We start from the raw sequence: 15793 nt of genomic DNA, 5'->3' as shown, positions 1-15793 counted from the left end.
GGTCTCTGTCTAGAATGATACTAAAGTCCAAAATGCCCTATTGTCTTCTGAGTAGTTTTGGCACTCATAGAACAGAAAAGATAATGCAAGTCCACTGTTCAGGTTTTCTGAAGACAAATTCTAAACAGAAAAGAAGTGATAGAGTACTGTCTCTTTTATCGTTATTCAAAGATTAAAAAATATATCCTCAAAAGAAATAATGTTTTAATACGCAACATCAGTGATGACTATTATCATAAATTACATGGTTGACTCTCTCAACTTTAAGATTGAAGAAACTGAAATCTTAGGTATTAGCCAAACCTGTGTTTTAAATGTACTTTTGGCTTTACCTTAAACACAGTCTTTTGTGAGAACAGTGATACATCATTGTGGTCTTTTGAAAAATGTTGGTTTGTTGAATTCTGCATTTCCCTTCGTATGCTTTTTTTCTTTTCTCCTGTCTCTTCTCATTCTGTAGATTCAGATCCAGGACATACAAGTGAAAATTGGGGGGAGAGACTTATATCTTCTTACAGGACATACTCAGGTAATTAGATTATCAGGGGCTCCTGTTTAGCCAGTGGTTTCTGTCACATTTATAATTAATTAATGTACTCTAAATGATTTATTTTCAAACCAGTGTATAGATATCTTTGGTTGAATAAGTGAACTGAGTGACATGAAATTTTCTAGTCTTCCTTTGAGATATCCAGTACATCATATCCGAGACATGTTCTGTATGAACTAATGAGCAGGACTACTGCATACAGCCATTCCCGTATGTGCAACACAACCTGGGGGCACCGTTCACATAGAAAAGTGCGCAAGTCCTGCCCTTGGAGTTGTGCAATGCAGTGACCCCTGCGGGAAGGTGCCGGGGTCCTTCGTCTCTTTGCTGTACACCCTTCACAGGATATACCACGTGTACTGATTTTGGCAGACAGTGCCCTCTTACTCTATTACACATGCAGTTTAAAAAAAAAAGTGTAAGTTGACTTCTTTAGTCTATCGATTTGCTGCCCATGTTGATTTAAAAGTATATTAAAACATTAGGTTTCCTGGAGAAATGCCATAAAAGAGGAAATGTATTCTCTAGTATGTGGAAACTAGTTAAGTTTTTGATTGTCTTTATTTTTCCTTTTTAATGAACTTGTATTCTTATTTCTGAATTTTTTATATGTAAAATATTCTTTAGTCCCGGAGTGTCCAGTTTTTAGCATGACATTTAACTATAAAAACTGAAATAAAATTTTTGTTTCTGATATACTTTGTATTTACTTTATGAATTTCTGGGGTTCACATAGAACCAAAAAATTATTCTTAAAATCCTGAAAGCTGCTAATTGAGCTGATAAGTCAACAATACGTAGTTATCAAAATTTGGGGGAGGGGTATGTTTATAAGCAGTGTTAAATCTACATTTACAGTAGAGCTAGGTATACTTCTCTAAACTGGGGGCTCATAAGTACCAGGGTGCACCTAAAAGAGATGTAGTGACGAAGCTGTCCTCAGTCAGAGTGTCATTGCTGGAAATCAGAAGATACAAGCACCCGGCTGTCAGAAATTGCATAGCTATTTCAAAACCAGAGAGTAATGGGCATCGTTTTTCCTCGCAATTGAAGTATGTACATAAATTGATTTAATTATGTTCATCTGTATTTGAATTGTAGCTCCCACTGTTTGATTCTTTATACAGTGACTGCCTTGAGGGAAAACATCTGTTTTCTTTAGTTTTTGAGACACTGATAGGTTTATGAACCAGTTCCCAAGAAAAACATTTTTATCTCTCCTTAATATACTTAATTGGGGAGTTCCCGTTGTGGCTCAGTGGTTAACAACCCGACTAAGATCCATGAGGACTCGGGTTTGATCCCTGGCCTGGCTTAGTAGGTTAAAGATCCATCATTGCCGTGAACTGTGTAGGCTGCAGACATGGCTCGGATCTGAGGTTGCTGGGGCTGTGGCTAGGGCTGGCAGCTATAGCTACGATTTGACCACTAGCCTGGGAATCTCCATATGCCAAGAGAGCAGCCCTTAAAAAAACAAAAGACCAAACACACACACACACACACAACTGGGATGTGACAGTGTTGAGCTTTCTGTTTATTCTGACAAAATTTGGAAAGAAAGCACTAATTTCCAAGATTATAAGACTGAGAAATCTCATTATGTATAATGAAGATCCTCTGAACCTTGAAATGTAGTATGTTGGATTAGAAAAATCTTTTGTCTGTATTTAATCTTAAGTGAATCACCTGGGTTTTTATTTAAAAATCTCTTAAAGTAACTGAGTGGAATTTCAAGTTTATGGTAGATTGTGCTGAATGAGTACGTGTCAGTATTCCTGTGTTTAAATTTTTAAATTATAATCTCATTCAAAGAAATAAATACATAATTTCAATTACTGAAATTTGAAAATGTAACTTTTTCAAATATATAGCATACGATCATTTTTTACTTATGAAAAGTTCTTCACAAGACAGATCCCAAATAGTCAAAATTTTGTTGAATGTTTTAAACTTGAAAAGGCACACTACGATTTATGATTTTGAAAAATGGTGTATAGTTATCTCTAGCTGTCTTCTACCAGCTACTGTTCACTTACCTTTTTTTTCTATGTTATATAAAGCATGAACTCAGACAAATGACTGAGGTAAAGAAAAAATAGAGTTCAAATTAGATGCTGTATCTAATTTAAATTTTTGCTTAACTATTTGGAGTATATCCAGTTTGTTTATTAAATGTGAAAATCATATCTTTGTTCATTTGACAGCATGGAATCTTAATAATTCATAAGCATCTCACTTTTTTCTCTAAATTGAGTATATATAACTTTAGAGCATTTTCTTTTTAAAAGATTCTGTTAAGGGAGTTCTCTGATGACCTAGTGGGTTAAGGCTTCTATGCTTTCATCGCTGTGGCTCGAGTCACTGCTGTGGTATAGATTCAATCCCTGGCCTGGGAACTTCCACATGCTGCAGGTGTGGCAAAGAAAAAAGAGAGAAAGATAACCATCATGGCTCAGTGGTAATGAACTTGACTAGTATCCATGAGGATGCAGGTTCATTCCCTGGCCTTGCTCAGTGGGTGAAGGATCCGGCATTGCCGTGAGCTGTGGTGTAGGTCACAGATGCAACTCAGATCCCCTGTTGCTGTGGCTGTAGTGTAGGCTGGCGGCTGCAGCTCCAATTCAATCCCTAGCCTGGGAATGTCCGTATGCCACAGGTGCAGCCCTAAAAAGACAAAAAAAAGTTTAAAAAAATCTGTTAAAATGCAATTAATACCAAAAGTCAATTGTTTTGCAAGTGAGAAAATAAAACAATTTTTCCAAACATTTTAGAAAATATTTTAAAGATAGATACTAGTATTTTTTTATTTTGCTTTTTCTAATTACTGAACTTACTTTCCTTAAAACAACTTTTCCACTTTAAAGTTTTCACACTTTTAGGAGTTTTAGGTGAGAAGTACTTTCATTATATTTAAAGATTTGTTTTTCAGATGGAAAACTATTAGAACAATAACAATTGTGATTCCTCATTAAATCTGAGGACAGAGGCACATAGAATATTATTAGGAGAAAGTATATCTTTCAGAAAAAAATAGACGTTTCCAAAAGACCTCTTTTGGGCTTTATAATAATTTAGTAAGTTAGATGAAATACTGTGCTGAAACTGGATTTATACTAATTGGATCATTAATGATAATTAAGAAAACAAAAGAATATATTTGAACTATTAAAGGCTGACTTAAAATCTTGAAAATTTTTGGAGTACCCGTCATGGCGCAGTGGAAACGAATCTGACTAGGAACCATGAGGTTTCGGGTTCAATCCCTGGCCTCTCTCAGTGGGTTAAAGATCCGGTGTTGCCATGAGCTGTGGTGTAGGTTGCAGACTTGGCTCGGATCTCATGTTGCTGTGGCTGTGGTGAAGGCCAGCAGCTGTAGCTCTGATTAGACCCCCTAGCCTGGGAACCTCCATATGCCATGGGTGCGGCCCTAAAAACCAAAAAAAAAAAAACCAAAAAAAAACCCTTGAAATCCTTTTTGTTTTTATGTAAAATTTGGAAACATCAATAAAATGGACATTTGAGGAGCTATTGAATTTTGAGTGATTCGTGGTTAGCAAACCTCTAATTTTTTTTTTGGCCATAAATTAAGAGGCCAGTTTTTCCTAACACAGCGAGTTTTTATGCCTTAAATAATACATTGGGAGTTCCCTTTGTCACTCAGCAGGTTAAGAATCCAGCTAGTGTCCATGAGGATGTAGGTTCAATCCCTGGCCTCACTCAGCAGGTTAAGGATCCAGCATAGGATCCTACCACAAGCAGCAGCATAGGTCACAGATGCAGCTTGGATCTGGCATTGCTATCTATGGCTGTGGTGTAGGCCAGCAGCTGCAGCTCTCATTCAACCATTACCCTGGGAACTTCCATATGCCACAGAAGCAGCCCTAAAAAAAAAAAAAGAAAAAGAAAAATAGAGTAACATTTAAATAATATCAAAGTTTTATTAGTTTCTTGAAACTTATAGGATCAATAAATACTTACCTCTTGGAATGATCTAACTTTTCCTACCTGCTGGCCGCATCTGCTGAAAAAAATCCCACAGTGTTGACTACTAAGCCTTTCATTCATTTTTGCTGTGTTTTACATTTATGTAAGATTTTTACTTATTTTTGTAGCCCTTATTTACACCTCAAACCTGGATTAGTAAATCCCAGATGTTGATATAGAGTTTCTCCAAAAATAGTTGCTTAGTTAATAGGCAGGTCCTCTCACAGAGCCACCTGAATTAATTCCCAGAGAACTCCTAAAGGAAGGAAGAACAGACACCTGTATTTCTTTGATATGTGGAATCTAGTTCCATCTGAATTTTCTTGCACTTAATGGGGAATGCTGGCTACATTGCAGAGATTTCCCAAATAGCTAAATCTGAAAGCCGACTGTGAATGGATCAAATCACTGAAAAATCCTTAGACATTTTTGGATCTTTGCAGTATCTTTATTGGCCCCCTTCTACACATTCAAAATCTTTAATTTGCTCAGTTTTAACTTTGATTAATACTATTTCATGTTCATGCATCCAGTGACTGGAATAAAATGATTTGGTGCTTTTTTTCAGTAATTACTCTGTGTGATGTGATTTGTCTTAAACACTTGCCTCCTTAGAAGAATGCACAAATTATTAGTAGAATTAGGAAGGTAATGTGAAGGTACATTGCCGTATAGGCTTAGCAGTAATTAAGAATAAAATTATGAATGAAAGAAGAGTTTCAAAGATGTAAAACTAAGGAATGTTTGAAATGTTATTGAAAAGTTAAATTTTAATAGAACAAATCATTGAAATACCAATTTTCTTAGGACCAAGTTTCCAAATGTTATTAATTTTCTGAAAATTACACACTTAGGATTTTTTTTTCAAAGCATTCAAGAAGAAAAATTACTTGCACAATGAAAGTCTAGTCCTCTCATCTTTCCACTGCTAAGTTGTCTATTATCCACGCTTCTTGTATATATGTATACCATCTGTTTTTAAAAAATCATCTTAAGCTTTACTCTTGAGAGCTTAAATTTGTTTCAGATTATTACATATTTATTAATAATTCCAGAGAAAGAAGGTCCAGAAAAGAAGAAAACAAAAAAGGAAGCTGGAAATAAGAAGTCCACTCCAGTTAGCATTCTTTTTGGTTATCCACTCTCAGAGCGAAAGCAGATGGCACTTCTTATGCAGATGACAGCAAGAGACAACAGTCCAGGTGACATTTACCATCATTGAGTTCATGTGTATTCTTTGTTTTCCTCACACTATAGCTTTGTCTTAACAGTTGCTTGTAACTACTTTAAATTTTTATCCTTTCTTGGGTTTACTCAGAGTTTCTCATAAGTTTGTAATTTTACATTTATTTGTGTGACAGTTGTTTATTGTCTCTGTCATCCACTAAATGAAAAGCTATGCATGTGCAGAAATTTTTGCACTTAGTTGGACTTTCAGTAAATATTTCTCAGCTAAAATGAGTATAGTTGACCCTTGAACAGCACAAGTTTGAGCTGCTGGAGTCCACATACACATGGATTTTTTTTTTGGTAGTAAATACTATAGTATTACACAATCCATGGTTGGTTGAATTCAAAGCTACAGAGCTGCCAGTATGGAGAGCCAGCTGTAAATTGTATACTGATTTTCAGAGGTGAGGAGGGTGAATATCCCTAACCTCTGAGTTGTTCTGGAGTTAACTGTAATTTAGAAATGAGTCAGTTGACATGAGAAATCTGTTGTAGAACTGTGTGTGCTTTTACCTTACTGCTGAAATTTTTACACCAGGTTCTATAAAGCTGCTTCTCAGTTTATAGGTTACTTTTCATTTTATTAGCACCTTACTGTAAGCTGGTAATGTTATCATATACTTTTAGAAGCAAGAATGAATCCATGTTTTATTGTTTTAGATCTGCTAAAATTTATTTTTAAAAAATTATCCTCAGTATAAGGTGTAAATTTATTTCATGTTTCATGTCACTTCCAATTAAGATGTTGTGCTACTTGTGTGTGTGTTTATTCAAGTACTTTACCTTCCAAAAATAATTGAAGGTGGCTCACCAGCAGGACCAAAATAAAGAGGGAATGGACAAATCAACCTTCTAATTTAATAAAAGGGGTTTAAAAGGTAGATAAAATCCAGATGGCTAGGCTGAGATAGTTATCACTATTGAACATTGAATTAAGCCATGCATTCTGGTAGCTAACAATACAAAAGAAAAATTTTAAGTTGTATAGTTCTCATTGACCAAAACAAGAAGAAAGTAAATTACCTTTGTTTAGAGGAAAAAAAAAAAATCTGTTTCTTTTGGCTCTGAATTCAAGATTCTTTATATAAGACTTTGGGTAACGTAACAGACCCTGTAGAAATGTGTTAAAAAGGATACAGTTTTTCTAGTGAATTTTTTTGGTATTGGCTTTTTTTTTTTGTCTTTTTGCCTTTTCTAGGGCCACTCCCGCGGCATATGGAGGTTCCCAGGCTAGGGGTCTAATCGGAGCTGTAGCCACTGGCCTACACCAGAGCCACAGCAATGCGGGATCCGAGCCTCATCTGCAACCTACACCACAGCTCACGGCAATGCCGGGTCCTTAACCCACTAAGCAAGGCCAGGGACCGAACCCGCAACCTCACAGTTCCTAGTCGGATTCGTTAACCATTGTGCCATGACGGGAACTCCAGTATTCGCTCTTTTTTAAAAAAAATGAGACAACTTGGTAATTTTTTTAAGAATTTCTCTGTATTATAGCTTCCATCAAAGATTAAGGGTATCTAATCTTTTTACAAAAACATGATAGAGCTTTCTGCTTATTTATTATTTTCTGTAAATGTGTATTTACAAGATAGAACCAAATTTCTCATAGCTACTTATTAAATTTTAGGTCTATTGAATTGATTCTTTTTAGAACAAATTTGCATAAAGAGAATGTGATCACAGAGAGCTCAATTTAGACATTTTTAAAAAAACCCTGAAAGTTACTAAACAAATAATAGAATTGTAGTTACAGTCTCTTCTTCATAACTTAAAGTATCATTTTTCATGATTTAGAGTAAGGTAATGCATGGACTTCTGTTTTTTTCAAATTGTTAAACATTTTAAATAGGAAACAACCAACAGATAACTTAATAATTCACCTTTCTTTCATTTTCGGCTCGGAGAACACTCCTGCCAGGGTGAGAAATCACTAAAGATGTCAACAATTCTGGATTTGTTAAATTTAGTTAAATAGCCCGATTCCATTAAAAAAAATTAAAGAGCTGAGGTGGATTACTTAGCAACTGTTTTAGTTTTCTATTGTTATGTCACAAGTTATTGCAAATTTTCTGGCTTAAATATGGAAATATTTTAGTATCTCACAGATTCCCTGGGTCAGAATTGCAGCAGATTTTAATTGGGTCCTCTACTCAGGGTCTCAAAAAGCAGAAACCAAGGTATCAGCCAGCTGAGTACTCATCTGGAGTCCTAACTGGGGAAAGATGTGTTTCCAAGCTCCCTTGGGGTTTTGGCAAAATTCACTTCCTGGAGGGAGGAAATGAAGGTCCCCATTGCCTTGCTGGCTATCAGCATGGTCACTTTCATCCTCTTGCAGACTGCCAGGTGGCCTCCTGTCTCCACAACATATCATTTCCGTCATGTCAGATCCTCCTTACACTTCAAATCTCTGGTTTCCTTTTTCACTTTCTGCTTTTTTAAGTAGAGCATGTTTTGGTTATTCTCCTGCCTTTGCACCTAGAACCTGGGAAAGAATGTGACCAAATTAAAGATATTTACAGTGTTGAATATAAAATGTTTCTCTAAAGTATTGACTTTGAGTGAGACTTAATAGTTAGATGGGGAGACTGTTATTTTTTAAAACTTTAAAATACTCTGAACCTCTATCCTTAGAGTAGATTTAAGAATTAATACAATCAGGCAAAAAGCTAAAGTCCTCGCTTATTTCCAAGGACCTCCACCTTTGAGAGGCAGTCACTATTAACAATTTTTTCTAGAAATTTTTGCGACATAAACATGCAAATATATACCTTTTGTTGTAGTTTGTTTTAAAATACAAGATTATATTATAATACTGTCTTTTAATTGGTTCTTTTCATTTGAAGATACATTTTAGTCTCTTTATTAATCTATGTAGAACTAAAGTGGAAAATCTTTTAAATATCAAGATGTTTGCCAGCTTATAATACCTGGAGATTAGAGTTCATTGTTTTATCTGTTACAGAGTTCATTTTCTACATTTTTGTTACATTTATCCTGTTTGCCATTATGGATAGTACTACTGTTACTTTGTCTGTGTGAATATTATTTTGGTATGGCTAACAAAATTTTATATGAATTAATTCCTTGCAAGTTGTTTGAATTTAAAAATGCCTTTTTGTTTTTAAAAAGTTCAGCTGCTCATTTTCTAAAGAATTTGACTATAAAGATTATAATAAAAATGATGTATTTATTCAGCAAAAATCATGTATTTATTCAGTAGTACTGTTGCCTGAGTACTACTTAAGTATCAAGAAGTCTTCTAAGCAGTCAAGATACAATGATGATTAGGTAGACAAAGTCCTTGCTCTTCTGGAGTGTACATTGTAGAAATCCACTGATAGGAAACTGTTACACAATGTACTTTAAAATCTAAAAGGTCAATTTTAAACTTTTTCTTATTGAGAAAAGGGTGATAATACTTTAATTCTATTGGTTTGCAAGGAAATTATTACATAATACTAGAAAATTACTTTCCATAGACTTTTTTCTCTTAGAGCCATTGTTTCTTTCTTTGTTTCTTTCTTTTTTTTTTTTTTAATTGCTTTTTAGGGCCACACCCATGGCATATGGAGGTTCTCAGGCTAGGGGTCGAAACGGAGCAACAGCTCGTAGCCTACACCACAGCCACAGCAACACAGGATCTGAGCAGCGTCTGCAACCTACACCACAGCTCACAGCAATGCCAGATCCTTAACCCACTGAGCAAGGCCAGGGATAGAACCTAAAACCTCGTGGTTGCTAGTCAAGATTGTTTCCACTGTGCTACAACGGGAACTCCAGAGCCATTGTTTCTTTTAAATAGTTGTAAATTTTCAGAGTTAAAATTGTACCAGTGTACATGTGTACATGTGTCTCACATCCTTAATTGATTGAGAAACCATTTCTTTGGTTGCTTCCCAGTGCTGAAATGAGAAGGAGAGGACTCTGGGCATCTCTTTTTTTTTTTTTTTGGTCTTTTTAGGGCTGCACCTGAGACACATGGATGTTCCCAGGCTAGGGGTCTAATCGGAGCTGTAGCCGCCAGCCTCTACCACAGCCACAACAACACGGTATCCAAGCCATATCTTCAACCCACACCATAGCTCACAGCATCGCCAGATCCTTAACCCACTGAGCAAGGCCAGGGATCGAACCCGAATCCTCATAGTTCCTAGTTGGATGTGTTAACCACTGAGCCACGATGGGAACTCCCTGGGCATCTCCATTTTAACTTTCTTGTTTTTGATATAGAAACTAGAACAAAAATCAGAAGATAAGAATCAAAGCAAAGCAGATTTTTTTCCTTTCTTACCAACCCACTTTTTAAAGGCCTTTTTTTCCAGACTGTTCTTATTTCTTACAGATCTTAAGCTTCATTTCATATTAAGATCATCTGTGACCTTAATTTGCCCCTAACAACAGAATAGAACTCCAGTATTTTGAGTCAGAAGTGTAAACTTTAGCTTTCAATGTCATTTCGTGTAATCTTGAAATAATATTGTAATATGCTGTGAAAATAATATTTTTGCAGTTTATCAAATTTTTCATTGAGCAAACGCTTTTAGGGTATACTGATACTTTATTATTATTTTAAACCAATTTAATGAATTGACAGAATAAAACATTTTTTTCTTAATTGGCTCATGCAATATTTGATAACCTTAAAGGAATGTCTACTCCATGTAACTAGGCCAAAAATGTATCATGCAAGTCAAGTTTCAGATTGTTTGAGAAGATACTCCCCTGGAAATCATAACATTACCTATAAAAACCTTTAAAGGAATATACAAAATATTTAGCCTAGAACTTCTGTTAACTTTCTTCTTTCTTATAGATTCCACACCAAATCATCCATCGCAGACAACACCAGCCCAAAAGAAAACCCCCAGTTCCTCATCTCGACAAAAAGATAAAGTTAATAAAAGAAATGAACGTGGAGAAACCCCTTTACACATGGCAGCTATTCGAGGAGATGTGAAACAAGTCAAAGAACTGATAAGTTTAGGGGCAAATGTGAATGTGAAAGATTTCGCAGGTAAGACTAGTAATTAAAAACTAATAATCAGGTTAAGTAGGAAAAGGGCAGTATATAGGATATATAGGATCTACTCTTTTTTTTTTTTTTTTTTTTTTTAGGGCCGCACCCGAGGCATATGGAGGTTCCCAGGCTAGGGGTCTAATCAGAGCTATAGCTGCCAGCCCACGCCACAGCCACAGCAACGCCAGATCTGAGCTGCGTCTGTGACCGACACCACAGCTCATGACAACACCAGATCCTTAACCCACTGAGCGAGGCCAGGGATCAAACCTGCAACCTCATGGTTCTTAGATGGATTCATTTCCACTGCTCCACTACGGGAATGCCCAGGATCTACTCTTGAAGATGAGATTTTAAATGTATAGCATTATCCATTCTAAAGGAAAACTTGATGTTATCTATCAGAAAGCCCCCAAAATGTATTTTCCTTTGATCTAACAATTTCACTTTTAAGTACATATCATCGTAAATATTTAATCATGAATATGCATGAAGATTTAGATGTAAGGATATTTGTTATAGCATTGTTTCTAATATTTAAAAATTAGAAATAATCTAAATGCCCATTAATGGGAGGTTGTTTATTTTTTTGTCTTTTTTTTTTTTTTTTTTTTGCCATTTCTAGGGCCGCACACACAGCTTATCGTGGTTCCCAGGCTAGGGGTCTAATCGGAGCTGTAGCCACCGGCCTACACCACAGCCACAGCAACACCGGATCCTTAACCCACTGAGCAAGGCTAGGGATCGAACCTGCAACCTCATGGTTCCTAGTCGGATTCATTAACCACTGAGCCACTACGGGAACTCCAATAGGAGCTTGTTTAAATAAATTATGGTATATCCAATCAGCACAATCCTATGTTGAAGAAAAATGTAATGACATGGGGGATTATTTTCACTATAGAAAGTAGAAGTACATTGGAGTTCCCATCATGGCGCAGTGGTTAACGAATCTGACTAGGAACCATGAGGTTGCAGGTTCGGTCCCTGGCCTTGCTCAGTGGGTTAAGGATCTGGCATTGCCGTGAGCTGTGGTGTAGGTTGCAGACGCGGCTCGGATCCCACGTTGGTGTGGCTCTGGCATAGGCCGGAGGCTACAGCTCCGATCTGACCCCTAGCCTGGGAATATCCATATGCCGCAGGAGCGGCTCAAGAAAAGGCAAAAAGACAAAAAAAAAAAAAGAATTATGTTAAACAACCTACAGAAGTTAAGTATAAATGATAAATTTACTTCAGTTAAAATAATTATTAAGGAGTTCCCGTCGTGGCGCAGTGGTTAACGAATCCGACTAGGAACCATGAGGTTGCGGGTTCGATCCCTGGCCTTGCTCAGTGGGTTAATGATCCGGCGTTGCCATGAGCTGTGGTGTAGGTTGCAGACTCGGCTCGGATCCTATGTTGCTGTGGCTCTGGCATAGGCTGGCAGCTACAGCTCCGATTAGACCCCTAGCCTGGGAACCTCCATATGCCGTGGGAGCGGCCCAAGAAATGGCAAAAAAAGACAAAAAAAAAATAATAATAATAATAATAATTATTAAGTCCAGTCGAGTTCCCATTGTGTATTGTCTGCATTTAGAATCAGTGTGTCACATATAGTTAAGTTTATAAAAAGCATATGTTTTGAGTTAGAAGAAGTAAACCATATGTTCAATTAATATTCTAACTTTAGGTTGGACACCACTGCATGAGGCTTGCAACGTTGGATATTACGATGTTGCTAAGATACTTATAGCGGCTGGAGCAGATGTTAACACACAAGGATTAGATGATGACACTCCACTCCATGATTCTGCTAGTAGTGGGCACAGAGATGTAAGTACAACAGAAAGATCAATAGTATACATTTTCAAAATATAAATTTAACCCAGCGTAATTTAATTCACTTCTTAGTCATGCAGTCTCATGTCATTATTTCACTCATTGCCTGATCAACTCATCTTTATTTTATTTAAACTTTTTTCTGCCTGCTAATTGCTATCATATATTTAGCATTATCTTTTCATAAAATATATTTAATTCGATAATTAGTTAAAACAACTTGGCAAAATTTTTCTTTTGAAGGGCCATTGTACTGTCAGATAATTAGATGTAGTGGTTAAAGCAGATTTTACTTAATAAAAATTTTACATTGTTATTCTGCCTTTTTTTTAAAGACTTGTTTATATTTAATGATCCCTCTGTACATAACATTTGTTCCTCAGTTTTAGCTGATGTTATTTATTTAATATATTCTGATGACTTATGTGTATAATAATAAAACATAATTTAATCAAACATGATTATATATGCTTATGAGTTTAATGGCACTTTAATTTGTTTTGATGTAATATTATGAAGCATGCTGGGTTTTAAATTCCATCTGCATTTTCAGTCTCTGACATGTTAATATCAAAGCCTGGTCTTTGTTGTAATGAAGCTCGTGTTGTAAGTGTGTTTAATGCTTACTTCCTTTGCTGTAATGTCCTCATAGCCAGAGCAGATCAACCTGGGGTGTTGTTAGCAATGGCTCTAAATCATGATTTTGTTTATCAAATAATAAATAGTTCTTCTCTTTTACTTAATTTTTACTTTTATCAAAGAATACTTGTACATAGTTTTAGAAAGTTGAAAATAAGGACAACACAGACATTGTTTTTCTCACCTATTCCTCCATCATGTTCTATCACAAGTGATTAGATGTAGCTCTTTGTGCTATACAGCAGAACCTCATTGCTTATCCACTCCAACCCAGTCCATCCCACTCCCTCCCGTTCAGCAGCAAGTCTGAGTTTCTTTTCTGTAGATAGATTCATTTGTGCCATATATTAGATTCCACATATAAGTGATATCATATGGTATTTGCCTTTTTTTTTTTCTGACTTACTTCATTTGTATGAGGGTCTCTAATTCCATCCATGTTGCTGCAAATGGCATTATTTTGTTCTTTTTTATGGCTAAGTAGTATTCCATTGTGTATATGTACCACGTCTTAATCCATTGATCTGTCACTGGACATTTAGGTTGTTTTCATGTCTTGGCTGTTGTGTATAGTGCCACAGTGAACATATGGGTGCCTGTGTCTTTTTCAAGGAAAGTTTTGTCCAGATATATGCCCAGGAGTGGGATTGCTGGATCATATGGTAGTTCTATATTTAGTTTTCTGAGGTACTCCATAGTGGATTGTACCAGTGCTTTTTCAGTTTCTAGTCACTAGTTATTGACCTCCTACAAAGGATTTTAATAAACATTGCTGCTTGGAGACTCATAGAGTATACTGTAATTGTATTTTCCTTTTGGATTTTTATTTATTACCATGGGTAATACACTGCCTATTTCTAATTTTTCTTACCTAGTTTTCTATGTATCTATTTCTGTACTTTCTTACTTTCTCTGACCTGACTTTAAAATGTCTCTGAGTAATGTTAAATACATTGATCAGGTTATTATTTTTGAGAATACCTTGTGTATGAGATAACTTATATCCTGCACTATTGGGACTAGCTGCTCTCTAGATCTGTAGCATAGATGCTGTACAGGGATTTCCCTTTGCCATTAATCTCACATGAGATTCTCAGGCTTTCTGTGAGATTTCCAGCTTCTGAGTGCCCATTTGAACTGTCTGAGGATATTAATTTAAATGATTTGTTGTGCTTCCCACATGATCATGGATTTCCCCAAGATCCTTCTAATAGCTCTGTTTTGTGTATTTTTCAAGTTAAAGTTCTTTTGCCAACTTGTGTTCATTTATTTGAATGAAGCTCTAAAAATCCTGATTGACAAGATGTGTGATGTATAGAGCTTATTGACTGGTGATTTCTCTGTAGTGTGTCTGGAAGACAAGATGGCTCTTTTGTCGCAAGTGTCCTTAACATCAGTATTTGTAAGCCCTTCCTTTGTACAGATAGTTTTCCCAAAAAGAAATACTCTCCATTCTTGCTGGTGACATAGAAACATTTTCCAGCATCCTGGAATCCTAGAAGAGTTCTTAACATGACAGTGATTAGGGGGACCAGGAACTGATTCTCCTGTGGAAACTGTTAGTCCTCCTGATTTTTAAGTACTGTAATGTTCTCCACTGTGTTGACACCTAAACCAAGAAACTTACTCTTATTTTGAGAATAAACTTCAGTCCTTCATGGATGGAGAAGGTGCATTCATCTGGCTGTGAGGCTTGATAAGAATCTCATAATCATTATAATTCTTGTTTCCCTAGTTCCTGTCAAAGGCCTGTGAAGTTTCAACAGTTGCACAGCCACCGTATGCCAGGGTTATCAGTACTCCATCTCGTGGCCAGCCTTCGTGTAGTCCAGCTCAAAAATCCCATTTTAGAGTTTTTAGATTTTGGGCCCAGGACCAGTCTCAGCAGCATCTTCTGTAGGTTTGGTACCTTGGAATTCCAAAGCAGAAATCTGCACATGATTGCAGAGATTGGAGGCGGAGGAACATGATCTCAGGATCAAACCTGTAAGGATGTGCCTGCAACAGGACAGGACAAAGGGAGAAGCTGAAATGTGGCGCACCGTCTACAAAGACCTCAGCCAGGCTTACAGGGGTTTTTGCTCCTAGGATGCCTTTCCTAGATAGTCTGGTTTGGGGTAAGAGGGTCCCCATGTGGACCAAGCTGCTGACAGCAGGGTGGTATAATCTTTAACTGATGCTGCTGTTTGGCAACAGCGGTCCCTGTTGAGAAACTTGGCCATACTTCAATGCACACTGTACTCCTAGCACTTGGAGAAGTAAGTTATCTTGGTCCAGAAGACGGGAATCTGAGCAGTGCACAGTGTCTGTTGTATACTTTGTCTGGAAGCTTCTACACTGTCCTATTTCCTGGCCTTGTGGATCTATTTGCAGGTGCCTCTTGGCTCTGGTCTACTGTATAGGCTTAACGCTTGGAAACATCATTAATGAACATGCAAATCTGTTTTCAGGACCATCCTCCCTCCATGCTTTGATATCAGTACCAAATCCAATTAACTTTTCAACCTCAGGTTTCTCTAGGTGAGCCCCAAAATCCAGACACTCAAATAAAA

At 36.6% G+C, this 15793-nt stretch overlaps 1 protein-coding gene across 6 annotated transcripts in view; it reads left to right on the top strand.

The window, feature by feature from the left end:
* Window positions 1-15793, top strand: part of ANKRD12 (ankyrin repeat domain 12) — a 117500-nt gene that overhangs the window by 47929 nt on the left and 53778 nt on the right. For 2 of the 6 annotated variants that reach the window (XR_014807536.1, XM_021096063.2), the window contains exons 4-7: window positions 461-529; window positions 5590-5736; window positions 10581-10781; window positions 12454-12596. Coding sequence is in view for 4 of the 6 variants with exons in the window: in XM_021096063.2 (XP_020951722.1) it covers window positions 461-529; window positions 5590-5736; window positions 10581-10781; window positions 12454-12596 (560 nt within the window). In the remaining 2 variants the exon portion in view is untranslated. The remainder of the gene's footprint in view (window positions 1-460; window positions 530-5589; window positions 5737-10580; window positions 10782-12453; window positions 12597-15793) is intronic. The other 4 variants (XR_014807537.1, XM_021096065.2, XM_021096064.2 and 1 more) reach the window with 3 other exon arrangements.

Source organism: Sus scrofa, chromosome 6 (genome assembly GCF_054392235.1).
Source record: "Sus scrofa isolate SSC_HxYL_T2T_F1_AM1 chromosome 6, Sscrofa_HxYL_maternal_Yorkshire_Landrace_v2.0, whole genome shotgun sequence".
NCBI lineage: Eukaryota > Metazoa > Chordata > Mammalia > Artiodactyla > Suidae > Sus > Sus scrofa.
This window is presented reverse-complemented; position numbering and strand designations above follow the sequence as displayed.